The 26,485-nt window shown below is 41.3% G+C and overlaps 2 protein-coding genes across 7 annotated transcripts in view; both read right to left on the bottom strand.

The window, feature by feature from the left end:
• adgrg6 (adhesion G protein-coupled receptor G6) overlaps positions 1-11,173 on the bottom strand; it is a 55,641-nt gene extending 44,468 nt beyond the window's left edge. For 2 of the 6 annotated variants that reach the window (XM_036985048.1, XM_036985047.1), the window contains exons 1-2: positions 10,308-11,166; positions 6,041-6,129 (exon numbers count right to left, since the gene is read on the bottom strand). In XM_036985048.1, the coding sequence (XP_036840943.1) occupies positions 6,041-6,129; positions 10,308-10,309 (91 nt within the window). In that variant the 5' untranslated portion in view covers positions 10,310-11,166. Of the gene's footprint in view, positions 1-6,040; positions 6,130-10,307 lie in introns of all 6 variants that reach the window. The other 4 variants (XM_036985049.1, XM_036985051.1, XM_036985050.1 and 1 more) reach the window with 3 other exon arrangements.
• A 2,724-nt stretch (positions 11,174-13,897) lies between these two features.
• The window catches only part of vta1 (vesicle (multivesicular body) trafficking 1), a 47,408-nt gene continuing 34,820 nt past the window's right edge, over positions 13,898-26,485 (bottom strand). The window contains exons 6-8 of the mRNA XM_021611986.2: positions 19,997-20,239; positions 18,507-18,584; positions 13,898-15,303 (exon numbers count right to left, since the gene is read on the bottom strand). Coding sequence (XP_021467661.2) covers positions 15,158-15,303; positions 18,507-18,584; positions 19,997-20,239 — 467 coding nt within the window. The 3' untranslated portion in view covers positions 13,898-15,157. The remainder of the gene's footprint in view (positions 15,304-18,506; positions 18,585-19,996; positions 20,240-26,485) is intronic.

Genomic DNA, 26,485 nt, shown 5'->3' with positions numbered 1-26,485 from the left:
ATATGCTTTTTAACTGATTGGGTTTTCAAAGACAGCTTGAAATGTAGCATACACGATTTGTGCTCTTGTATGAAGCAGTAGAAAGCACTCCTCATTGCTGACATCTACGTATCAATAACTGGGCTAATAACTCGCTAACTAGCAAAGAATATCAAGAAATGAGTACAAGCGTGGCTCTGCGCTCTGATCTGACCGCTCGTGGTCTACCCCCACAAATATAATTCTACTCCGTTGCGCTCTTGCTCTGCCTACAACAAAATCACAGACTCAATCTTACAAAGCTTGATTTGTTTTTGGTTTGTTGCATTGAAAAGGGGCGGATATAATGTTGATTCAATCACAGAAAAAACGATGATCTATATCGTGAAAACTAATGGGGCGAACTCGTTGAAGTTCAATCTCTTGCGTCTCTGCCCAGCCTGGCATTTCTTCTGCACTGCAATCTAGGAGAAGCGCGCACACATTTTAGCAGTTATGAGGGAACACTGCTTGTGACTCTACAAACTTGTTGGATGCATTTGCTGTTTGTTTGGTTGTGTTTCAGATTATTTTGTGCCCAATAGAAAATAATCGTAAAAAATAAATGGTGTCATTTTAGAATCACTTTTATTGTAAATAACAATATAATACGTTTCTAAAAACGTCTACATTATTCTATTATTTTACCTTTAGGCAAGTCAATTAAGAACAAAATCTTATTTACAATGACCCAGGCCAAACCCAGATGACACTGGGCCATTTTATGCGCTGCCCTATGAATGTGATACGTCCTGGATTTGAACCAGGGACTGGGGCCTCTTGCACTGAGATGCAGTGCCTTAGACCACTGCACCACTCGGGAGCTAGCGTGGATGCTACCATTAATGTGGATGCTACCATTTTCACAGATAGTCCTGAATTAATAATAATGTTAATAATCATACCCCCAAGACATGCTAACCTCTCACCATTACAATAAGGGGGGGGGGGGGGGGGGGGGGGGGGGTAACTGATTTCTGACAATTACATGTGAGAGTACATGTTGAATAACTGGCTTCAGCATCTCCTGGGAAGTTATTTCATGTTAAATAAAAATACATATTTTGTTTAAAAATGTTCAAAGACTTTTCCATCTGACTGGCGAAGTGTTCAATAATTGTGGGTTACAAAAAGTGATTGTGTACAGTACAGTGTTGAAAAAGAGCAACATGTGTATACATTTAACTGTCAAAGAGAGGGAAACTATACATTTCTGTGATTAAACGTTTTGAAGGACACATTAACATAAGAACACAAAACCCCATTGTTGCTGCATAAACCTCAAGACGCCGACTTTCGCACGTTGTTGTTACTGTAGCATGACTGAAAATGTGAAGTGTGCCAGGGAAGCGAGTGCCTTAAAAACAGGGTTTGTTCAGATAACTCCTTTGAGAGGCGGCAGGGCAGGCTGCAGTAGAATGGTGCCAGGGGATGGAATGCCAGATACAAAACAGGGGAAGAAAGGGGTTTATAACTGATACCCCCACCGCCTAAAAACAGATTATTTCAGATAGAGGACCTCTGAGAAGGTGTAATCCTCCAGATTACTCTACTGCTTTCAAGCAGCCCTCTCCTGGTCTCATGGCAGCTCACCAGCTAGCTGTATCTCAGCTGGTATCTGCCACACCCCTGTTTTAATGAGAGGGCTAATTAAGTGCTTATACCTCAAGAGGGGAGAGGAGGGAAGGCAAGGGAGGGGGGTTGGGGGGGGGCTTGTGATGACCCATGCAGTTTAATCGCATATGACCCCATCTTTTAACAGACAGGAGTTTTGCTTAGGGCTATGGCAGTCAAACTGTTGTCAGCTGGTGATTGTCAAGCAAATAACTGCTGGTCTTAACATAAACACATTTAGCATCTCCTGGCTTCCTGGCCTACAAGCCACTGATGAAGACCTTAAGAACATCTACATTTTAAAAAGTCTAATAAATCCATATAATATAGCCTACACCATCACAATAAATCCATTATTTATTTTAGACAGTTTTAAAGAAACATAATGTGAAGAAAATGTAGTCTATTTCAGATCAGATTAGCATACTCTGAGTTGTCCTTATGTTAGGCCCTGATCTAACTATGCCATATGGCTGTGGGCTACACTAGTTCATTTAGCAGACAAGACTCGCTTAGAATGAGGTGGCATTATTTTATAGTATGAATAATTGAACATAGCTGAATAAAATAGAAAGGATATTTTCTCTAAACGATCTGAGGGAGTGTGCACATGTGGCTATTCTGTGGTTGAGCGGTTAACAAAGACACAGATCCTCCTAGATGCTTCATTTAGAGATATGTAACTTTTGTTGTTCTACAAACGTTGGGCTGTATGTTTAGATTTTTAATGCATTCCAAGGCTGCACAATGTGACTTTAATGATGATTTGAAAACAGCTGTATGAATGGCATGAGCTCTGCTTTGTTTTTTTTTGTTGCACAGACTGTACACACTTCATCAGTTTCTCATTCACAATTTGACAAGCAATTGATAATGCCTCCAATTTCCCGGCTGCATCCCCTTTGTGTTGCCGTAAAGCCCCATAAAAAAATCCATGCCTTTTGCGGCCAGTGGCCGTTGTGCCCTTGGGCTGAATATAACAATTAGAATTCCCTCCTCCTAGCTGCTTGCTGAAGCACCTCACACTCACATGGCTCTCCATCAAATGATCGGGTCTTTTTCACAGGCTACAAGTGAAGAGAGACACATCTGGGATGCAATTGCATGCATCCTTATCCAAGTCTGAGGCGAATATTGAAGATATTGGAATAACCTTCAACATTTACTTTCCGTCAGCCAACAAGATGAGTAGGCCTTACTAACAGCAAAAGCACTAGCCTCTGTCAATCTACTATCCCCCATAGTACAAAAGTTGACCTATTCTATTCTGTGTGAGAAATAAATATTCCAAACATATTCTGGGACAGTTGTGGGATGCGATAGATCCCAAATAAATACAACCATTAGCATAAAAAACCCTGTTTTGAGCAATGAGCCTGATACAACAGAACTCTTTGCTTAAAATGTTGATAAACTATTTGGCTATTTCTTCACATAAGCGCAGCAATGCACACACGGCAGTAGGCTATAAGCGCAAATGTTCCATTAGCAGGAAAACACAATTCTCAAATGTGACCACAAATGCATTTTTATGGTGAAAATGATCTTCCCCAAACTTGAAACTTACTCGCTGCGTATGTATGCCATTTAGGCTCTACACCCATTGTAAAGCTAATTAATGTGCTTAATTTTAAGAAGTTATTTGGCCACTTTAGTTGTGATACAAACCTTATCAAAATATATAGGCCTGTGGGCTAGGCTACATGAGATGTGCGAATGTGATTTGAAAAAGTGACAAAAAAAAAGGCATGTGCTGGTTCTTGCCTTACACTGGGCATCATTCACAAGTGATAATATATAATTCACAAGCGATAGGCTAATATTGTCCCCCATCAGACTATCCTTGATTTAATCTTGTCTTTACGTGTACAGTACTAAATAACATATGTCTGAAATTTGTTTTGATTTAGAATGGACCATTATCTTGCACCTGTCTCGAAAATACATGTCATCTATGCACTTAAATAGCAAATTGAGGACGCTTTTTCTGTGGTTCATTTTCATGCCAGCCAGGTAGGCTATAGTCCTGTTGCAAAGCAAAGCAATGTGTTTAACATTAAGAAAGTTGATAAATAAATATAGTAGGCCTAGCCTATTGAAAGCTGATGGGATCCTCCTCTTTTTAATAGAGGCCATAACTCTGTTTTCTCACGCAATGGCATAGCCTATAGAAATGTTGCGCAACATGAGCTCATGGGCTCTCATGAAGTGTTTGATTCGATTTTCGATTACATTTGCATTGATGTCAGAGTGAGTAGAGGGACAATAGAGTGCTGAGTACCAGGCAATTAGCAAGTTTGGTAGGGTACTAATGACCATCAGCTGCATCAGAGCTTGGAGAAGCCTAATTACTGTGGCTAAATGGTCACGCCGAATTCGACTGCCATCATGACTCGGGACCGCCAGTGTGGTGGTAATACAGTCACCATAGCAGCCCTAGTTATGCTGCTGGAACATGGCGGAGGACGGAACAGCTCTGCCAAGGTATTTTTATTTATTTCCTAAAGGTCTGCTGAGACCATGGCTCATCACTAGGAACCCAACTAAACATGTTATGACAGTGTCAAAGCTGCTCCCTGCGTAACACTAGATCATGATCAGAATTACTGAGTAGAAGATTGAGATTGCAGGAGTGTCAATACAGGACATTAGAAGGGGAATCTGTGGCACCACAGAGCAGAAAACTCCCATTTCTGTTGTGTTTTTATTGTGATAGGACACTTCTTCCAACCACAAATGAACAGAATGTCAATCTTGCCCTTATATTATATTTTTGTGGAATGACAATTGATGGGGGCAAGATTGACTTTCTGTTCATTTGTGGTTGGAAGAAGTGTCCTATCACAATAAAAACACAACAGAAATGTGAGTTCACTGCTCTGTGGTGCCACATACCCAAGTGGACTTAATCAGAAAATGTTGACATGTCTGAGTCAAGAGGATTCCCCATCTAATGTCCTGTATTGACACTCCTGCAATCTCGATCTTCTACTCAGTGATTCATAATCATACCTGCCCTCTTTCTTGTGATAAGAAGCTCTATTGTTAATTGTCAAAAATGAGGCAGCATTTTATGAGAATCATTTTTATGAGAGTGTGAGATTACTCTGTTGATTCTCTCTCTGGCACTAAATGCACTTAAAAAATGCCTTGTTTCCCAGCACGGAATCTCCTATGATCCAAGCCTTATCTGAACACCAGCCAGAACTATAAATGTTTCTGCTTCAGGTCTGCCTGCCAATACCGACCAACACAGCCAGCTACGGCATGTCACAAACTGAAAAAAAGACTATGCTTTCTAAATAAACTAACATAACATACTTCAGTAACATAACAGCGTAAAATAGAACAGTCAGTCAGTCAGGCTTACCACAACATGAAGTTAAGCATAGAACGTGCACAAAACGTGCAATGTTATAACTCCTAGGTGAGAGAAATGGTGTGAGCTTTATGAAGAATGAACTGGACCAGAGTGGAGGCCTTTTCCTGGCTTCAAGAGGGCTAGTCCCTGTGGTAAACACATTAGCCCAGTACATACAACACATGCTGAGCCTAAAGACTATCTTAGCAGAACGTCCAACGGCACCCTTGGGCGACATTATAAAAATGGAACGTTTTCTGGTTACGTGTGCTTGTTTAATGTGTTTGTCTTTTTGCCGTCAAAAATGTCACACGGCGAAAAATGGAAATGCACTCACTAAAGCAAAGTCAGTAAGAAATGATTTGCTTGATGCAATTTGGGAAACATTCACCCTGTTTCAGAGTCTGTTGGTGTAAGGAAACACATTTGAAATCCCCTCTCGTGATTACCTGGTAGTGGTAAATAGAAAATGGATGGTCATCGCTGTTTAAGTGATTCTATCCAGTTCTGCACACTGAATGCATTTATCCATCACTGGTACTGACTGCCCCATATATTTCTGATGGACTGTAAAGCCATCACTTGTGCAGATATCAAGAGGGTCTTGTTCTTCATTATATCTACCATCAGTTATCACAAAATCACAGATTATAAAAAGGTAACACCAATATTTCTGACCAGTAGTCCCACTTGCCAAAGACTGATCAAGTAGGTCTACTTTGATATCAAACTATTGTACTTAAGGACAACAAATCGCTTTCAGGTGTTCAATCATTCTGAATGTGCATATGTAAATCAATAAGTGCTAGTGTTAACTGAAACACAGACATGAGAAAGCAGAGGTTGCAACAAGCACAATCAACGAAACAGAAAAAAAGACACGAATGAAAGTACGAAAGAAGGGCAATGTTGAATAGAAAGCAATGGCATACAGTACAACAATGAAATGATCAATTCATATCCATTTGTCTGTTTTATTTCATGATTCATACCGTTCTAAACATAAGAAAACACAATCAATGCCAATAGTTAAATCAGACTGTGTACCTTGTCTTTGCAGGGACATCCACAGCAGGGCAACTGGCAGGACGTTACGGAACTTCCATCGCCACCATCCTCCACAGACGTAAGACTCCCTGTCAATCACAGTTAAGATGGAGACATACTAGGTATCGTCTGATAGCGCAGTCTTACACATGCAGTACACACAAGCACACAAATACAGTATATTTATTCATACTGATGTGTCTGCAATTTGGGTCCACTTTAAAAGTTTGAATGATGTATTTGTGGTATGGAAACATATTTTCAGCACAAAGAGAGACCACAGCGAAGCAAATGCAGTTTTGTTATATAACGATAAATCATTCTTTCATGTCAGTTGTAATGACTTCCAGAGTTAGAGGGCACCAGTGGCGAGTATCCGACAGACGACATCAGTGTGGTTCATACAATAACGTACAAGAGATGCTCCTTGTTTGAATCGAACATAAAAATGTAAATTATAATGAAGGAAAATATACCAATTACCGCGATTAGTCATGCCTCCATAATAGCCAATGTGGTCGTTTTGATCACTGGGAAAATATATACAACCCCATCGCCTGTAGACTTTACATTCCAGGAATATAATTTGATTAATGACATGACTAGGCTTGGATAAAAGCCTTGTCTACGATATAAAAAATCCACATTGTCTGATATACAATTCTGTCTGGGAGGAGTTCAGCATAGATACATGGAAGTCAGTCAGGATAAGTTCCCTGTAATCTTATCTAACCTGTACGCAAGTGAATTGGATAAATCACTTACAAGACAATCAAACAGTACAAATATAAAAACAGGTTTACAGCAAGAATACAGAATTACAAATTCAATGTGATGGGAATAGAGAAGACAAAAATAGCAGCCAGAGACAATCCACTCATATCAACACATTTCTATAGCTGGGTCTCTGCAGTCCAGATGCATCTATGTGGGGTAATTACAGATACTACAAAATCAACCTCATCAACTTCTTGTCATTGGTTTCTAGGTGTAATTTCCCTCTTTGTTCATACGTGATCATGACCCCATCTGAATCTGCTTCTCAATCAAAAGAGTCATTTGTTCTAACATTTCTGTATAAAATGTAATTGTGGTCTCCCAATCAACTCAAGGCCACACACATAAACAAACCTATTAGTCAGGATATTGCAGTATACTCCAAACCCAAGTCATTTCACAGAGCTGGCTTAGCTACTATTAGTTAAATCATATGGTTGTGCTGCTGTGGGCCCAAACTATATGGACTGGATGGAGAGTCTGCCAAGAGGCCCTGTTCTCCTCTTCCATCTTAGAGAATAGAGCCTCTTAGCCTCCTCTGTTCATTTCCACTACACTGCGGTGAACTGGATGGATGGCTTTTCCACTTCAGCAAACACTACCTTCATTAGCCAATAGCCACATCTGGTCTGGGCCTAATTGATACCAATTACTCTAGGTGTTGCCTGAGCCTGAGGCGTGGGTGGTGCTGGAGGAAGGTTCAAAATAACATTTCACAGCTTTCCAGTCTTTCTAATTTGCATTTTTTCAGAAGGTAGTAGGTTTCCCACATTGAATGATTCCTCAAGAGAAACAATCACTGTACTCAAGTGATGGTCATTTTCTGACAACAATGTGAACCTGATGACTCGGAGCATCTTCACAGTGACAGTGTCAGAGTATGGAAGAATACCAGACCATCTCCCTCTCCTCCATGCAGACTTTTTAATTATATCATTCAATTCACCAAACTTCATCCATTAAATAATGAGAGGTCTGCATGTCTGATCCCGGTTCTGTTTTGTTCACCGTGTGCCCTCCCAAGTTCACGAACTTAGACAAGGTGATGAGTATCGCAATTCAACGTCAACTTCCTCACAAGCACAAGGAGAACTGAGAAAAGTGATATGGAGCTATGAATAGGCCACCCACACAAAGGCCATGATCACTAGTCATATTTTATTCAGACAACAGCAGGATTTTAGCTCATCATGTTCAGGAAACAAAGATCAAGAGAGGTGCTCTCATCGAGAGAAACCCGAGTCCAGCTTACATTGTCTTCATGGAGATAAGGAAGGAAAATCTTATCCTATAGTCATTCAGAAAACAACACTCAGTAGTGAAGAACTGGCATGTTTGCGACTCCACAACCTAATAACTCACAACCTTATCTCAAAGTAATTATTCTTGCTAAACACACACAGTATAAATAATGGAAATACAGCAATATATATTCTATTCACATTTCACACAAAAAAAGACACAGATAGGCTATACTTCCTCATAACTGTAAATTCATCTATTGTTTCTTGGACTATTCAAATACATGACTAATATGGTTTTGGAAATGATTGTGTGTTCTACAGACGACGGAAACCTTAAAAAAATAAACGTTCATATTTCTTTTCACATTGGATACAAACTTACACACACACGAACAACAACTTACAGACGCACACAAACAATGACTGCATCTCATCTGCCCAGACTCACATGCTCCCACCCCCATCCCCAGTGCCTGCATTCTTTGTTTGAGAATCCTCCAGCCCATTGACTATGTCACTACATACCCATATGCCTTGTCTTGAAATATGCAGACAGACAGATTACATTGAAACTTTCAATTTCTAACAATTGCTTCTTTTAATTTGCCAGTAGTTTAAACAGTGTAGTAGACAGCAGTATTTCCCAATGTAGAACTTGTTTTGCATAAGGAAGTTAATTAAATCTTAATACATAATTTATAACATTAGGGCTGAGCGAACAAACTCAATAAATTGCGCACTTATTACATACATTCATATTCATATATTCATGCAATTTCTGACATTAGAGAAATTTGGTCTTTGTTGAGTTGTTTCTCTCAAAATATGTTAATATGAACGCAAAACAAGCTGAGGTCAGTTCTCCGCGTCCCTTGGAGACCACATAAAGACTTCAATTCATCTGGTAGAGAGGATGGAAGGACTGTACTGCATATCCATCAAACCCATACTAACAAATGGCCAGTTGTAAATTAATATACCAGTGTAACCGATGTGAAATGGCTAGCTAGCTAGTTAGTGGTGGTACGCACTAATAGAGTTTCAATCGGTGACGTCACTCGCTTTTGTGGCGCGATGGGTAACGATGCTTCGTGGGTGTCAGTTGTATGTGTGCAGAGGGTCCCTGGTTCGAGCCCGGCGAGGGGACGGACTAAAGTTTAAAACTGTTACACCATTACCAATATTCAAACTGATTAATCATCGTAGAGAACTATCCAGTTGTTAAGATGGTTGGAATCATGAACCATCTTCAGACACATTCTTGATTATATGTAAAGGCCTGTCTTTCTCAACCTTATCATGGTATAGCGTCATCACAGAGCTGCCTGTCTCAGAATATGAGGGCCATTAGATCTTTCATTTATCATTAAATCCCCCAATTTAGTGGTGTCTGATTTCAGTCACCTGGACAAGCACATACTATTCATCTTCCTTTCAACAGATTCTCTATGACTTCATCTCACATCTCCTAAAATGTTCTGTCCAGTCAGAAGTTTCACATTTAGGACCTGGTGGAACTGACTGGCAGCTGTAAATTTAGTCTGCTGTAATCATTCAACTTTTGGATGAATGTGTTCTAGGTTGTGTAACACAAGTAAGTAAGCACATAATAAGACCACTCTTTCGATAACAATTTCTCACATGCTGACTGCACTTCAGAAGATAATACATGTCATGGCATAGTCTTCATGAAGACACAAAATATTGTTTAAAAGTGCTTAATGATACTTAAAAATGTGGTATAGGCTACTCCACACCAACACAGCAGCCAAAGAGATGGAATAACAAGCATTTCACTAAATGGAGTGTTCAGTAGTGTCTTCAATAATTGAGCTAGGGGGAAAATCACTTTTAAAAAAAACTTTTCTGTAATGTAGGTTGCTGAGGAACGCTCAACTCCGTTCGATTTGAGATAAGAGAGTTTAGCGTTCCTCAGCTATAATGTAGACTATTTTCACTAGGCCTACCTCAAAAGTAGTTGAGTTTACCTTATGTCATATCATACATACATTTAGCATGTAATAATTTAGCATGTCTTGATGTACTGCTATAGAAGATTAATTCATAAACTGTAGGACCATTCTCAAAGTCAATCCGCTAATGTTGTAAATAAACACATAAACTGACAACAATGTGACATTCATTGATCCTCTGGTCACACTCAGGTCAATTATCTCCAAGACAATCGAAAAGTAAAGCGTCTGACAATAACGTCATGAACAACAACAAAAACATTTACAACTTACATCCTCTTATTGGAGAGGGAGCTGGTCTCATTGAAGGATCATATTATCTACTCCGCTGTCGATCCGACTGGATTTTTCCGTTTTTGAAAACTTTTGGCAACTTCTTCAAATTCGTGCCACGCCGACGTTTCAAAACTTAATTCAGTGTATAAACGCAAAACACGCGCTTATCACAAAGTCGAAACCTCAAATCGACGGTTGACCCTGTTCCTGTCACGCAAGATGCTTGAAACAGCAGCAAAGTAGTTTTAACATTCAAGGAGCGTGTCCTTGCACACAGCTGGAGGACGTTCTCTCTCACTCTGGCGCCCCACCCCAAAGTCCCGAGGGGTAAGAACATTTAAGAAAATGTGCTCAGAATCACCTAGAATTCTAAGTTGCTTCTCCATCACACTGAAAATGGACAAATTACATTTACATTTACAGTTATTAGTCCAGTGGTGTAAAGTACTTAAGTAAAAAATACTTGAAAGTATTACTTAAGTAGCTTTTTTTTGGTATCTGTACTTTACGTTTTATATTTATGACAACTTTTACTTTTACTTCACTACATTCCTTAAGATAATGTACTTTTTAATTATTCGTTAGATTTTGAATGCTTAGCAGGACAGGGAAATTGTTTCAAGAGAACATCCCTTATCATCATGAGTCCGATCTAGGTACTAATTTACACTTTTACTTTGATACTTAAGAATATTTAAAACCAAATACTTTTTGACTTTTACTCAAGTAGTATTTTACTGGGTGACTTTCACTTTTACCTGAGTCATTTTCTATTAAGGTATCTTTACTTTCACTCAAGTATGCCAATTGGGTACTTTTTGTACCACTGTATTAGTCCCAGGACATTTTTTTTGTGTTCTGTCTGTGCTTTTTAAAATTGTTATAATTATTTTAGTTTTTTTATTTAACAAGGCAAGTCAGTTAAGAACAAATTCTTATTTACAATGACAGCCTACCCAGGGCAAACCTGGACAATGCTGGGCCAATTCTGTGCCACCCTATGGGACTCCCAATCACAGCCAGATGTGATTCAGCCTGAATTTCAGCCTGGGACTGTAGTGACGCCTCTTGCACTGAGATGCAGTGCCATAGACCACTGGGCCACTCGGGAGCTACAGCACAAGTCTGTCTGACAAGGCCTATGGATTGTGTATGCCACAATGAAATAAACACACTATTGTTATTGGAAACTACTGCTAAATTAAAATGAGGGAGGACAAGACTGAAACAAGTTACATTTTGGACTGTAGTCCAAAATTAACAGACTTTGTACAATTAACAGACTTTGATTTGTTGGCTTTTTGATCCATCATTTGCTTCAAACGTCAGTTCAGATAATCTTCCTTTGTGATAACTCTCAAGAGAGTTGGATATCTGAATTTGCATGCCGTATCCACTTTTTTAGCTTTTTGGTCTCCACAGCCATCACTTTGATGTAGATGAGGTTTATCCACAGCTAAAAGACTAAATTACATGTCTTCTATTGTATATAGAACTACAATAAAGTCACTGTGGTTCTATCAGCTCAGTTGGGTTGGGAGTTCAATAAAGATGAATGAGTATGAGAGATATTTGAATGAAACTAATGGGAAGCACTTTATCCACATTGACTCTTATGGGGTGATGAAAAAGTCAAACTCATTTTAAAGTATGGTTTCCAGTTGTGAGTTTCTTGTATAGCTTGGGACAGCACAGCTGTTTTATATGGCGGAGAGGAGAGGCTTTAAACTTTCACAAAAGCCAAAGAAGTGGCTGTTCTCCTACCAGTACATAACAATGAATCATGACTGAAAGGGATGATCAAACCCAGCTGACGTTCCCCACAGTACTGTCATATGTGAGCTCAGTAGAGCCAGTATTGATCTCATGAAAAGAGTGTTTACATCGTGTGTGTAAGAGGGGGTATACTTTCAATATTTAATGCAAGGATTTAGAGGACATAACTGCCATGTGATGACATGACATTGTACTGTTATTCACGGTCACTGTCAGAGAATGACCTATTTCAGCTGACGGGTGACTTTTCTCCCCCAATGACCTTACAGCTAGAATAGACATGTGCAAGGAATCCACCTGATTTTCATTTGCATCAACCCCAATGCCCTTCAACAAAGAGGAAGGGAGTCAGGAAAATACATGCTGGTGGTGACAGTTCAATACCCTTTCTGTAACTCTTAAGGCAATAGGCAGGCATTGAAGATAAGACAATGAGCGCAATGACATCAAGAATCTAGGCATGATAATCACTTTGAACAGGTTGAGCAAAACAAAACGTGACCCGGGCGACTAATTGATTATTTCCTTAATAAGTAAAGGGCTTGGGACACTCAAATGGAGTGGAACACAGAAACCGGATTAATTTACTAAACATAAATGGGGTTAAACAGTAAATATGTGGTATTTTGGAAATGCACGACTCAAAAATGTCAGTCAGCAATCATGTAGTTCATTACAGGTTTACTTTCTATGCCTCTTGAAATTACATTATAAATATTAGAAGTTCTTGTTCACACCTTTAATCTAATTTTCTCAAATTGCACATTCAAGCGTTCCTTTTAATGTGCCCGCAGAGTGAATATTCCACTATGAGGTCCACTCAATTATCTGCTCTTAAGAGTTTCAGCACAATTTAATAATGGTTGATGGCTATAAATTAGTTAAATTACCATTATCCAAGGAGCAGTAAGAGACATTAGGGGATAATGACTTGGAGAAGGTCATTTTCAGAGCTTAGTTACATAAACAGAGCAAATTAGTTAAATATACTGAACAAAAATATAAATGCAATGTGTAAAGTGTTATTCTCATGTTTCATTAGCTGAAATAAAAGATCCCAGACATTTTACATACATAAAAAGCTTATTTCTCTCAAATTTTGTGCACACATTTGTTTTCATCCCTGTTAGAGAACATTTGTCCTTTGCCAAAACAATCCATCCACCAGACAGGTGTGGCATATCAAGAAGCCGATTAAACAGCATGTTCATTACACAGGTGCACCTTGGGCTGGGGGACAATAAAAGGCCACTCTAAAATGTGCAGTTTTGTCACACAACACAATGCCACAGATGTCTCAAGTTAAGGGAGCAAGCAACTCGCATGCCGACTGCAGGAATGTCCACCAGAGCTGTTGCCAGATAATTTCATGTTAATTTCTCTACCATAAGCCACCTTTAAACTCATTTTAGAGAATTTGGCAGTATGTTCAACCTGCCTCACAACCGCAGACCACGTGTAACCACGCCAGCCCAGGACCTCCACAAACGGCTTCTTCACCTACTGGATCGTCGGTGAGAAGCCACCCGGACAGTTGATGAAACAGGAATATTTCTGTCTGTAATAAAACCCTTTTGTGGGGGGAAAACTCATTCGGATTGGCTGGGCCTGGCTCCCAAGTGGGCCCTCCCAGGCCCACCCATGGCTTTGCCCCTGCACAGTCATGTGAAATCCATAGATTAGGGCCTAATTCATTTATTTCAATTGACTGATTTCCTTGTATGAACTGTAACTCAGTAACATTTTTTAAATAGTTTCATGTTTCGTCTATATTTTTGTTCAGCACACATTTGAAGTGGAGACAGCAATCGCACGTTCTGGATATATTTATTCAAATAACCCATCAACTGGGACTGTTGCTGTCTCTACGGTGGAGCACTGGCATGCTTAATTACTTTCCAATTCAAAATCCTTATGGAAATGTATTAAATAATGAACAATGACCTAAACACTTCAATTGATTTGTTTTAATAATGGTCAAATGAGTCCTTAATTTACATTAAGTACACATTGACTAGAAAATGTAAAAAACAAAACAAGGGAGTTTAAATGAAAAATTAAAGAAATCAGAAACATAAAACACACTAAGGAACTTTTGCATATTTGAGGATGGACTGATCAACTGCTCAGTCAAAGTTGACTACATACAAAATTACAAGTTTAGTGTTAAAGTAAGGGAAGCGCTTTCAACTATAGTGACATTACCGTACCCTTGGAATTAGTTCTCTATGAGGCGGTTTCCTGGACACAGATTAAGTTTAGTCCTAGAATAAAAAACATGCACAATGAAGACTCTCCATTAAAATCGTTTTTTAGTCCAGGACTAGGCTTAATCTACGTCTGGGGAAACTGGCCCCAAATGTCCCCTCTCTGACTGCGCCCTCCCCAAGAAGCCATCACACAAAGTAAACATGAACAAGTCTTCCTCTTGCTTGGACAGTTTTGTTTGTACAGCTCTGTGTACTAAAGCAGACAGCATCAGTACAAACAGAGCACCAAGCATTAATAAATCACTTTAAAACATTTATTTAAATTGTGTTGATGCAGAAAGGACAGTCTTTCACCAAAGAAAAGGAGATAAATAGATACTGATTTGAAAACACAGTAAAGGGCAGATCAATAATGTCCCCTGATAATAATCTTTTGAAGCATTGGCCTATAAATTAAGTTTAACGAGAGAAACTGTGTAGTCTTAAAGTATTATGAACTGCAAACGCTGAGCATGTCCCCAAAACATACATGCATAAGGAGGGGATGTGTGTTATCAAAACAGTCAGTTAGTTGCTAGTGGAAACTAATAAGGTGGATACTGTGCTAATAGAGGAAGGATGCACCGTTTTAATATACAGGCTCAGGAAGTCTTTATTGAGCGCTTCACTCTAGTCATGGACAGCCATGTTGGAAGCTACACAACAGGAGTCCAATATGGAGACACAGATGTCATTGTTGTTTACAGTGATGTTGAAGGCTTGGGACAGAATTGCTCTCTTCAGACGCATGCCGTAGACTAGAGGCTAATGGTCTCTTCTGGACCAGATCAGCAATACAGTGACACCCAGGGACAATGGGTCTCATTCTTTTCCAGTGGTCAGTAAGTTGAGGGCCTTCTGCAGATTTTGCACCGCCGTGCCCACGTCTTCATACTGCAGGGCGCTGCCAGCGTACTTGCAGTACTTCTGAGCCCTGGTGTAGTCCTCTGGCGTGAGGCGCACGTCACCTGCCGAGACAGAGCATTAGGTGTTCCTTTGAGACGAGTAATTATTGAAAATGAAAGATACATTCTATGTGATCCCTTAATTAAGAGAGATTGTGTGTCTGAGTAACACACACCACCCGTTACTCTCTCACTGACCCACCGTATTAGGTCATCAACTGAGTTAGCACCAGCCTGACATAGCTCTCTGATTTACCTTTTAACTCAAAACATATTCCAAATCCAACCTCCCTATTCAATATCACCAGAATTTGAGACGCTGGCCATACGTCCCATGACTATTTTTCAATAGAAGACGCTATTTAGAACTCTTAAAGAACCATGTCAGTCAAGACCAGAGTACGTGAGCGGAGCGTGCCCAATTTGACTGGAGTGCGGAGCGCGTTTCCCAAAGGCTGGAGTGTCGGCCTTCTCGCCCGCTCCAATTTAACTCCAGTACTGCTCCAGTAGCGCTCACTTCACCAGCTCAGGGCATTTATAGCCCAGCATGCATTTGTAGGGTACTTGTGTGCTGCTATTGCCTCTTGCTTTAGCTACTGTCAGGAGTTCGCAAAATATTTTCATAAAGACACTTAAAATACTACGCAGGTGCAAAATCAAGGCGACTTTGTCAAGGTGACAAAGATGAGGAGGACCAAGAGCATGAGAGGGAGTGCGGTGATGTAGTGCCCACAACGAAAGAATCATTGTGGAATCTGAAAAGACACGTATCCTGAAAGGATGATGGTGTAGTACGTGCACATAACACAAATGAATGAGGCGGGTAGCTAGCTAAGTGACTCATTGTAGCAAAGTATTTATAAACATAAAAATCAGATCTCTTAAAAAGTTTGTTAATTTTCGTTCTATCATTGATTTTGGCCCAATAGGCCTGACATAATAACTCTTTTAAAGAGCGTTCTGTTTTGATAGGGTTATTTTGCCTAAAAATCTTTAGGCCTACCTATAGAAAAGTAAAAATACAAATCCGCATCCCTGCCCAGCCTGGCAAGAGTGGCCCGAAGGGTGTTTAGCATCCCCAGTGGCTCTGCAAGCGTGGAGAGGGTATTTTCTGCTGCTGATCTGCTCTCCAGGCACCATCGCATGAGTCTGAAGCCACAGACTCTGGTCAAACCGGTGTTTCTAAAAGTGAATCCAAAGGCATTAGATGCTATGAGCCTAGTAAGGCTAAGTACACTACCAGTCAAAAGTTTTCTTTTGCATTCTCTTAACCAGCTTCATGAGGTTGTCACCTGGAATGCATTTCAATTAACAAACTCTTGAGGGATAGGTTGTTATTCTGACACCACCCGGCCAGGTCTCTGACCTCCTCCATATAGGTTGTCTCGTCATTGTCGGTGATCAGGCCTCCCACTGTTGTGTCGTCTGCAAACTTAATGATGGTGTTGGAGTCGTGCCTGGCCATGCAGTCATGGGTGAACAGGGAGTACAGGAGGGGACTGAGCACTCACCCCTGGGGGGCTCTAGTGTTGAGGATCAGCTTGGCAGATGTGTTGCTACCTACCCTCACCACCTGGGGGCGGCCCATCAGGAAGTGCAGGATCCAGTTGCAGAGGGAGGTGTTTAGTCCCAGGATCCTTAGCTTAGTGATGAGCTTTGAGGGTACTATGGTGTTGAAGGCTGAGCTGTATTCAATGAATAGCATTCTCACATAGGTGTTCCTTTTGTCCAGGTGGGAAAGGGCAGTGTGGAGTGCAATAGAGATTGCATCATCTGTGGATCTGTTTGGGCGGTATGCAGATTGGAGTGGGTCTAGAGTTTCTGGGATAATGGTGTTGATGTGAGCCATTACCAGCCTTTCAAAGCACTTCATGGCTACGTACGTGAGTGCTACGGGTCGTACGTGAGTGCTAGTCATTTAGGCAGGTTGCCTTCGTGTTCTTGGGCACAGGGACTATGGTGGTTTGGGGGAAGAGTAAATGGTCTGGTCAAAGACTGCGCTCTCAACGTCGCCTAACGCTGTCTCAAAAAGAGAAAGAGAATGCCTATATACAGTACTTAGAAAGTCTTATTTGAGAAGCGTCCAGATTCAGATAATGCGTGCTGACGCTGCATGGTCTGGGAACCTCAAAGCACATGCATCTCAAATTGTATTTTTGTGTCTCAAACGGTACGTGCTGGCACAACCTGTAGACATTTGTTGGTCTCGTGTATCGCGTGAGTCAGTAGCTTCGTTCCAGGGTGTCCGTGTGCTACGTACATACTAGGCAGCGCACTAGCTCTGGTCCAGGGCATTACACTAACCACTGTTACTTGTGCAGCTAAGTATTACGTGCTAGCTAGCTAGCACACTGTAGCTAGCTAGCAGACGGCTAGTACACACTAGCTTCTAAATCTAAATGTAATTTCACCACCCGTGCTGTTGGTGGAGATAACGCATCATCCTATCTGGCACCATTCAAGAATTTGGTCTCATCTCGTATGTCTAACAGCGTCTGTGGCGTGAGAAGGTATCTGCTGGAGCCAGACCCTATACTCTTATTTTGCTTGGCTTTGAAAGGTTAGAGTCCTAGCTTAGAATTTGAATCTACAGAAACTCTAACTCAACCACTTAAGTAGGATTAGATCCAGCCAGATTATGGGTGATCTGCTTTTTGTAAATTATATTATACTGGACACTTTTATTCTATACACTTCAAGCAGAGAAAATGTTTCATTTGCCTCAGTGTTTTTGGTAATGTTCCCCCCATACATACGTCCTACAACACTACTAAACTAGACTCTGCTGAGTAAGCCATGTAATTATCACCTCTCATGCCAACCCAATGCTGTGTATTCTGCTCTCTATTCATTATGATTTATTAAAGCCACATTGCTATGACACTGCAATTGTTCATGTAGTCATTTTCTTTTCATCAGCCACAGACTGATTATTTGGGTTTGTCTGTGGTCATATTTTTCCCACCAGTGCTGGAAACCGAGAGCCCACAGTCTGTTTTCCATAAACCGTTTTATGAGGAGACCTGCCAGTCTCCCTCTCCATCCCCCACCCCCCTTCATCTCCTCACAGCCAAGAGGGGAACCATCTCATCCTGGCCACTTCAGATGAGCTGTAGGGTCTTCATGTTGTAAAAACTCAGCAGTCAGGATTTTCCACAGAGGTCTGTGGGACAGCAGGTGTGGCATGGTGGTTTTGGGGTGTGGGTGTGGTGAGCCCCAGGGTGCTTGGGGAAGGGAAGGGGGTACTATGCCATCCCTGTCCTTACCTTCCTGAGTGGCACTCAGCAGTGAGGGGTCGACTGCTGGAATGCTTCGGGGAACAGGCACTGGTTTAACGGGCTCTCCTGTAAACAACACAGGGGAACAGGGAAGAGTTATTCTAGTCCACCCAGATCCTCTAGAGTCCAGGAAAAACCATACAGGGCACTTTCAACTTCTGCTACGCCACAACCAAGAAATGTGTTGGCTAACGCTGTGATATGACTTTATGATGTATAAAGAAGAGAAGTGGTTTGAATGCTGTTAGAGAGCAGAGAGCTGCTCAGGCCTCATTACATTTCTGACTCGAGCCAAATGGACGATTTACTGGTAAACTACAATGAAAACAAGGTCAGATTTGATGTAATCTGGAGCAATGTAAATTTTGCGCCTCAATTTATAGACCCCCCAAAAAACCTGCATTGAGAGGCTCCAGATACATAGGTACAACATAACAAGGGAGGTCACAGGGGAAATCTGTGCAGCTATATTTCATGTGTTTCTTTTGCAGGTCCTGGAGTCTGCAGTGTGCCGCCCCTGATTCAATTAGCACCAGAGAACCTCAGGGGTCACTGGGTGGAGATGGGTCACTGAGGCTCTCATAGAATGCTTTTCCCCTGAGGCCTAGGGCCTGCCTGTGTCATTTGTGATTAGCTTACTGGCTTCCAGGCACAGAGGACACAGGCAGGCCCTGGGCATCCAGGGAAAATCTATTTGAGCCTCAGAATGGACCCTGCTCCCACTGAGCCCCTGCTCTCACCCCTGGCTTCGCTTTGGCTTTGATCTTTAAAAGGTGAAGAGAGAGAGGGCAGACAGACAGACCTCTGGTACCACAGCCTGCCAAGCCTGAGTCAATAAGGAATACATCTTGACTGTCCATATTACATCAACAACTACTTTAATGAGCCTGTGACATATTAATAAGAACCACTAGAGAATGAATAAACAAACATATCTAGTTGGTCATTATCTGGTGGGGCTGTTACAAATGACAGTGTTGGCTGCTTTGTGTGAGGTAATTGTTTTCTGGGTGATATGTGACAACACCCAAGTCAGCCACAAAGAAAGCAGTCATAGGGTTCATAGACACAATACTGTCCCTCCACTCACAAAGAGCTGCAAAGGAAAAATGATTAGGCCCTTTTTCTATGCTTGTCGACCATGCCAGAACATACAAAAACGGATCTAATGGCAAAGTTGATCCCACGGGCTTGAGCCAAGCTGTACTCCAGTTATGCCAGTGGATACAATTTGTCTTAACTTCAACACAAGAACACCAGTCTATTATACATCAGGTTTGTGAAAATTTTCCTAATGGTTAGATGAAGAATTAGTCAAATTAGCTGTTGGTTGCTGATCAGGATTGTAATGACATAGCAAGACTGCAGAGAGGAATTTATCAAGAGTCCATATGGGTCCTATAGATTCTGATGGTATTGTATCATTTCCTGAGGCTCTGCTGAGTGATAGGATGGTGTGTAGAGGTCCCATACTCTACCTGCAGGTGTGTTAGCTGGACAGTGGGCTCCAGGAGGGATGTGGATGTTGTTGTAGTTGGTGGGGGGGTAGGGGGAACCCCCCATGGACCCCGGACCCTGAGGGTAGGGGGGACCCCCCATGGACCCTGGCCCCTGGTCTGGATCCCCAAAGCCGGGCTGGGAATGGGGTGGAGACTGGGGCTGAGCAGGTTGGGAGGACTGGTACGACGGTCCCCCTCCACCCTCAGCACCATACTCCTCATCTTGGGAGACAGGAAGACAAAAAGTGTAGTTTGTAGTCCCTCAGACTTTTGTCAGGGAACTTATATTGTAGATTTGCCCTAACCTTTTTTTCAAGATGACAATACACCGACCCCATATTCTGATGAGGCAGAACTTATGCAAGACTGAGTGTTAGCTACATGAGGTATACATCTATAAATATTTGCAATAAAATCAATTTTCCGCAGATGAACATGCTGGTAGACTACCCACTGAGTTACATCATTACCGTGCTGTGGCAACAATATCAGAGGCTGACTCAATATAGCTAGGAACTATAACAATTTAAGCTAGGTCATCAGAGTCCCTGCCCATCTTCTAACAACATCTGAAGCCCAACCTCTTCAAAGAGTATCTCAAATAATCCAAGAGCAAAATAAATAAATAAATGCAAGAATTGTGAACTAAACACTCGCACTGTACTTTTTTCCCCCCTTACTAGCTCAGACTTTACTGATCGCAACTTTATTAAGGAAACATTTACTTACTATGACTGTGATATGTGGATGTCCAACCTATCTTAAGATGAATGCACTAAGTGTAAATCGCTCTGGATAAGAGTATCTGGTAAATGACACAAATGCAAAGTACGTGTTACAATTCTGTCAGGCTCGAAACACTTTTAGTGTTGACACCACTTAGGACATACTGTAGGAAGTGTGAGCCCAACAGACTGCTACACTTTATCTTAGTAATTCCCTTCCAAACATCACCAACATTATCTTTCAATCATGTGGATTTTACTCGCAATATGCCTTCATCTAAAATCGGTTTTGTTTAATTCATTTTTCATTGAGGAGTCAGACCGTCGGTATGCTTCAAGTTTAAACTATGTGCAGCACCAGGTCCCAGACCGTGCAGCACCAGGTCCCAGACCGTGCAGCACCAGGTCCCAGACCGTGCAGCACCAGGTCCCAGACCGTGCAGCACCAGGTCCCAGACCGTGCAGCACCAGGTCCCAGACCGTGCAGCACCAGGTCCCAGACCGTGCAGCACCAGGTCACAGACCGTGCAGCACCAGATCACAGACCGTGCAGCACCAGGTCCCAGACCAGCCATCCTCTCCTCATGCAACATGAGGAATGAGTCACCAAGGAGCCACTCTTTTCTTTCATGCAACCACTGATGCAAAGGAATGCTACAGTAAACCCTACAGCTATGGAAGTGGATCTGAGCTTCCAACACACTGCGACAGCTTCTTGGCAAGGATTTGCTGAGATGAATTAAATGGCCACTTTGGGGCAATGTGCCGAATGCCTACATACTGCTCATTTGGAACGATGTACATACAGTACATAGGAACAGTAAGTTGGAAACAGTAAGTGGAAAAACATAAAGCATTAGCCTAAGTTTTGTTATGCAAAAGGGAAGCCTAAGATTAAAACACAAGTACTTGATTAGTGATGTATAGCAGACTAAACATATTTTACTTTAAAAGTCTATTCAGACAAAAACATGATTTGAAGTGTTGTGTGTACTGAACTTATATCAGCTTGAATTGGAAAAAGTGATCTACTCTGTCTTTGAGCTACGATATGCACCATATGTTTATATAGCACAGTGAGCCAATTCCCAGAAGAAAAAGCTTAAATCCAGTACTGAAGAAAATGAAAAAAGGAAATTCCATTTAAAATGGGTAAGGCACCTATTCTTTAGACTCATTAAAAGTAATATGTTCAAAACATATTTTGGAGTGAGCACATTTAATTTAAAGAAAATATTATATTACATCCATACACTATATATACACACAAAAGTATGTGGACCCTTCAAATTTGTGGATTCGTCTATTTCAGCCACACCCATTGCTGAAAGGTGTATAAAATCGAGCACACAGCATTAGCAGCAGAGTGGCCTTATTGAAGAGCTCAGTGTTTTTCAATGTGACACTGTCATAGGATGCCACCTTTCCAACAAGTCAGTGTCATATTTCTGCCCTGCTAGAGCTGCCCCGTTCAACTGTGTTGTTACTGTGAAGTGGAAACGTATATGAGCAAGAATGGCTCATACGCAAAGTGGTAGACCACCCAAGCTCACAGAACTGAACCGCCTGTAACACTACCGTGTTCCAAACTGCCACTGGAAGCAACGTCAGCACAATAACTGTTCGTCTGGAGTTTCATGAAATCGGTAACCATGGCTGAGCAGCCACACACAAGCCTAGGATAACCATGTGCAATGCCAAGCGCCGGCTAGAGTGGTGCAAAGCTCTCCGCCATTGGAATCAGTGGAGCAGTGCAAACACTTTCTCTGGAGAGATGAATCACGCTTCACCATCTGTCAGTCCAACGGGCGAATCTGATTTTGGCGGATGCCAGGAGAACGCTACCTGCCCCAATGCATAGTGCCAACTGTAAAGTTTGGTGGATGACGAATAATGGTACTGGGCTGTTTTTCATTGTTTGGGCTAGGCCCCTTAGTTCCTGTAATCTTAATGCTACAGCATTTCAACAACATTCTAGACGAGCCAGGCCTAATCGCCCTACATCAGTGCCCGACCTCACTAATGCTCATGGCTGAATGGAAGCAAGTCCCCGCAGCAATGCTCCAAAATCTAGTGGAATGCTTTCCCAGAAGAGTGGAGGGCATTATAGCAGCAAATGGGGGTCCAACTCCATATTAACGCCCATGATTTTGGAATGAGATGTTCGACTAGCAGGTGTCCACATACTTATGGTCACGTAGTGTATTTTCAGAGTTTAAAAATCAAACATTCTATGTGCTATATTTGACACCACTTAGGACATACTGTAGGAAGTGTGAGATGAATGAAAAACAGACGATAACACATTTTCATATACAGTTGCGGCAAAACATATCAGCAAGCTAGCACTTTTCTTAAATAATTATGTTTCTTCTAAAATAAGTTGAAATTGGATTTTCAACATTGCAGAACCAATTTTATTTAAAAGGGTAGAAAAATGTACATGGAAAAAATGATTGGCACCATGGAGCTAGTATTTGGTTGCACAGCTTTTGGCCAAGATAACTGCCAACAAATGTTTATTGTAGCCATCAATGAGCTTGCTGCACCCTTCTACTGGCAATTTGTCCCACTCTTTGGAAACAGACTGCTCTAATTCTTCAATGTTTGAGGGGTGCCCTCCACCAACTGCTAATCTCAGCTCTCACCATAGATTTTGGATGAGATTCAGGTCAGGACTCTTCGCTGGACACTCCAGAACAGTCCAGCGTTTCTTCTTGAACCTTTCCAGGGTGCTTTTTGTGTGTGTTTGGGGTTGTTGTCTTTCTGGAAGATCCACTGCCTTCTACACAGACAGTTTTTGGACACTGGATTGAACATTGCACTCCAAAAGACCTTGATAATCTGCTGATTTCATGATGTCCTGCACATAGACAGGGGTGGTCTTAGTGATTTGGATGCCCCATGCAGGAGATTTACAACAGGTGTAGAGCCTAACTGGCATACAGTTGAAGTCGGAAGTTTACATACACCTTAGCCAAATACATTTAAACTAAGTTTTTCACAATTCCTGACATTTAATCCTAATAAAAAATCCCTGTTTTAGGTCAGTTAGGATCACCACTTTATTTTAGGAATGAGAAATGTCAGAATAATAGTAGAGAGAACGATTTACTTCAGCTTTCATTTCCTTCATCACATTCCCAGTGGGTCAGAAGTTTACATACACTCAATTAGTATTTGGTAGCATTGCCTTCAAATTGTTTAATTTGGGTTAAATGCTTCGGGTAGCCTTCCACAAGCTTCCCACAATAAGTTGGGTGAATTTTGGCCCATTCCTCCTGATAGGACTGGTGTAACTGAGTCTGTTTCTAGGCCTCCTTGCTCGCACACACCTTTTTAGTTCTGCCCACAAATGTTCTTTCAGGTTATGTCGATATAGGACTCGTTTTACTGTGGATATAGATACATTTGTACCTGTTTCCTCCAGCATCTTCACAAGGTCATTTGCTGTTGTTCTGGGATTGATTTGCATTTTCACACCAAAAGTACGTTCATCTCTAGGAGACAGAACTCGTCTATTTCCGGAGAGGTATGACGGCTGTGTGGTCCCATGATGGTTATACTGGTGTACTATTGTTTGTACAGATGAACGTGGTACCTTCAGGCGTTTGGAAATTGCTCCCAAGGATGAACTAGACTTGTGGAGATCTACAAAAAAAAATTCTGAAGTCTTGGCTGATTTCTCTTGATTTTCCCATGATGTCAAGTAAAGAGGCACCGAGTTTGAAGGTAGGCCTTAAAATACATCCACAGGTATTGACTCAAATGATGTCAATTAGCCTATCAGAAGCTTCTAAAGCCATGACATCATTTTCTGGAATTTTCCAAGCTGTTTAAAGGCACAGTCAACTTATTGTATGTAAACTTCTGACCCACTGGAATTGTGATAACTTGAATTATTAGTGAAATAATCTGTCTGTAAACAATTGTTGTAAAAATTACTTGTGTCATGCACAAAGTGGATGTCCTAACCGACTTGCCAAAACTATAGTTTGTTAACATGAAATTTGTGGAGTGGTTGAAAATCAAGTTTTAATGACTCCAACATAAGTGTATGTAAACTTCCGACTTCAACTGTACATACGCAAGTTTCGAGTTTGGGGAAGATAATTTTCATCTTTATAATAAACGCATTACATTCATAATCGCATTTGTGGTCACTTTTGAGAATGGTGTTTTTCAGCAAATGGAACATTCACGCGAATAGCCTACTGCCGTGTGCGCATTGCTGCACTTACAATGTGAAGAAATAGCCTAATAGTTGATCAACATTTTCAGCCAAACATTATCATTTGTTCAGTCAGGCTCACTGCTTAAAACATTTTTTTTTTTTATGCTAGTGGTTTTATTAATTTGGGATCTATCACATCCCACAACTGTCCCAGAATATGTTTGGAATATTTATATCTCGCACAGAATAGGTCAACTGTTGTACTATGTGGGATAGTAGATTGACAGAGGCTAGTGCTTTTGCTGTTCATTAGGCCAACTCATCTTGAAGGCTGACGAAAAGTAAATGTGGACAGTTATTCCAATATCTTCAATATGCGGCCCGGAAAAGGACGCGCGCATCTTTGTCCCAGATGTGTCGGTCGTCACTTGTTGCCTGTGAAAAAGACCCGATCACGTGATGGAGAGCTATGTGAGTGAGGTGCTTTGGCACGCAGCTGGGAGAAGGGAATTATAATTATTATATTCAGCCCAAGGGCACAATGGCCACTCGCTGCAAAGGGAATGGATTTTTGTAAGGGGGCATTACGGCCACACAAGGGAATTCAGCCCGTAAATTTAAGGCATTATCAAGTGCTTGTCAATTTGTGAATGAGAGACTGATAAAGTGTGTTCAGCCTGAGCAAAAAACAAAGCAGAGTGCATGCCTTTCACGCAACTTTAAAAAAAATCGTCATTAGAGTCACATTCTTCATACTATAAAATAATGCCACGAAATTCTAAGCAAATATTGCTTGCTAAATTAACTAGTGTAGCTCACAGCCATACTGCATAGCCAGATCAGGGCCTAACATAAGGACAACTCAGAGTACGATATTCTGTTCTTCTGAAATCAAAATAAATCTAATTCTATTTGTCACATGCGCCGAAATACGTACTTACAAGCCCATAACCAACAATGCAGTTAAGAAAATATTTAATAAATACATTTAAAAATTTAAAAAGTACCTATAAAATAACAATGAGGCTATGTGCAGGTCAATGTGCGGGGCTACAGGTTAGTCGAGGTAATTTGTAGATGTAGGTAGGGGTAAAGTGACTATGACTATGTATAGATAATAAACAGTGAGTAGCACCAGTGTAAAAAACAAAGGTGGCAATAGTCCGGGTGGCCATTTGATTAATTGTCCAGCAGGCTTGGAGGTAGAAGCTGTTAAGAAGCCTTTTAGACCTAGAATTGGCGCTCCGGTACCGCTTGCTGTGCGGTAGCAGAGAGAACAGTCTACAACATGGGTCCTCTGACACTGCCTAGTACATTTTTATTTTATTTAACCTTTATTTAACTAGACAAGTCAGTTAAGAACAAATTCTTATTTACAATGACAGCCTAGGAACAGTGGGTTAAGTGCCTTGTTCAGGGGCAGAACAACAGATATTTACCTTGACAGCTCGGGGATTCAATCTAGCAACCTTTCGGTTACTGGCCCAAAGCTCTAACCACCTGGCTACCTGCCACCCCAAGTATATATGTCCTGGATGGCAGGAAGCTTGGCCCCAGTGATGTACTGGG

This window comes from Oncorhynchus mykiss, chromosome 8, assembly GCF_013265735.2.
Source record: "Oncorhynchus mykiss isolate Arlee chromosome 8, USDA_OmykA_1.1, whole genome shotgun sequence".
In the NCBI taxonomy this organism is placed as follows: Eukaryota; Metazoa; Chordata; class Actinopteri; order Salmoniformes; family Salmonidae; genus Oncorhynchus; species Oncorhynchus mykiss.
This window is presented reverse-complemented; position numbering and strand designations above follow the sequence as displayed.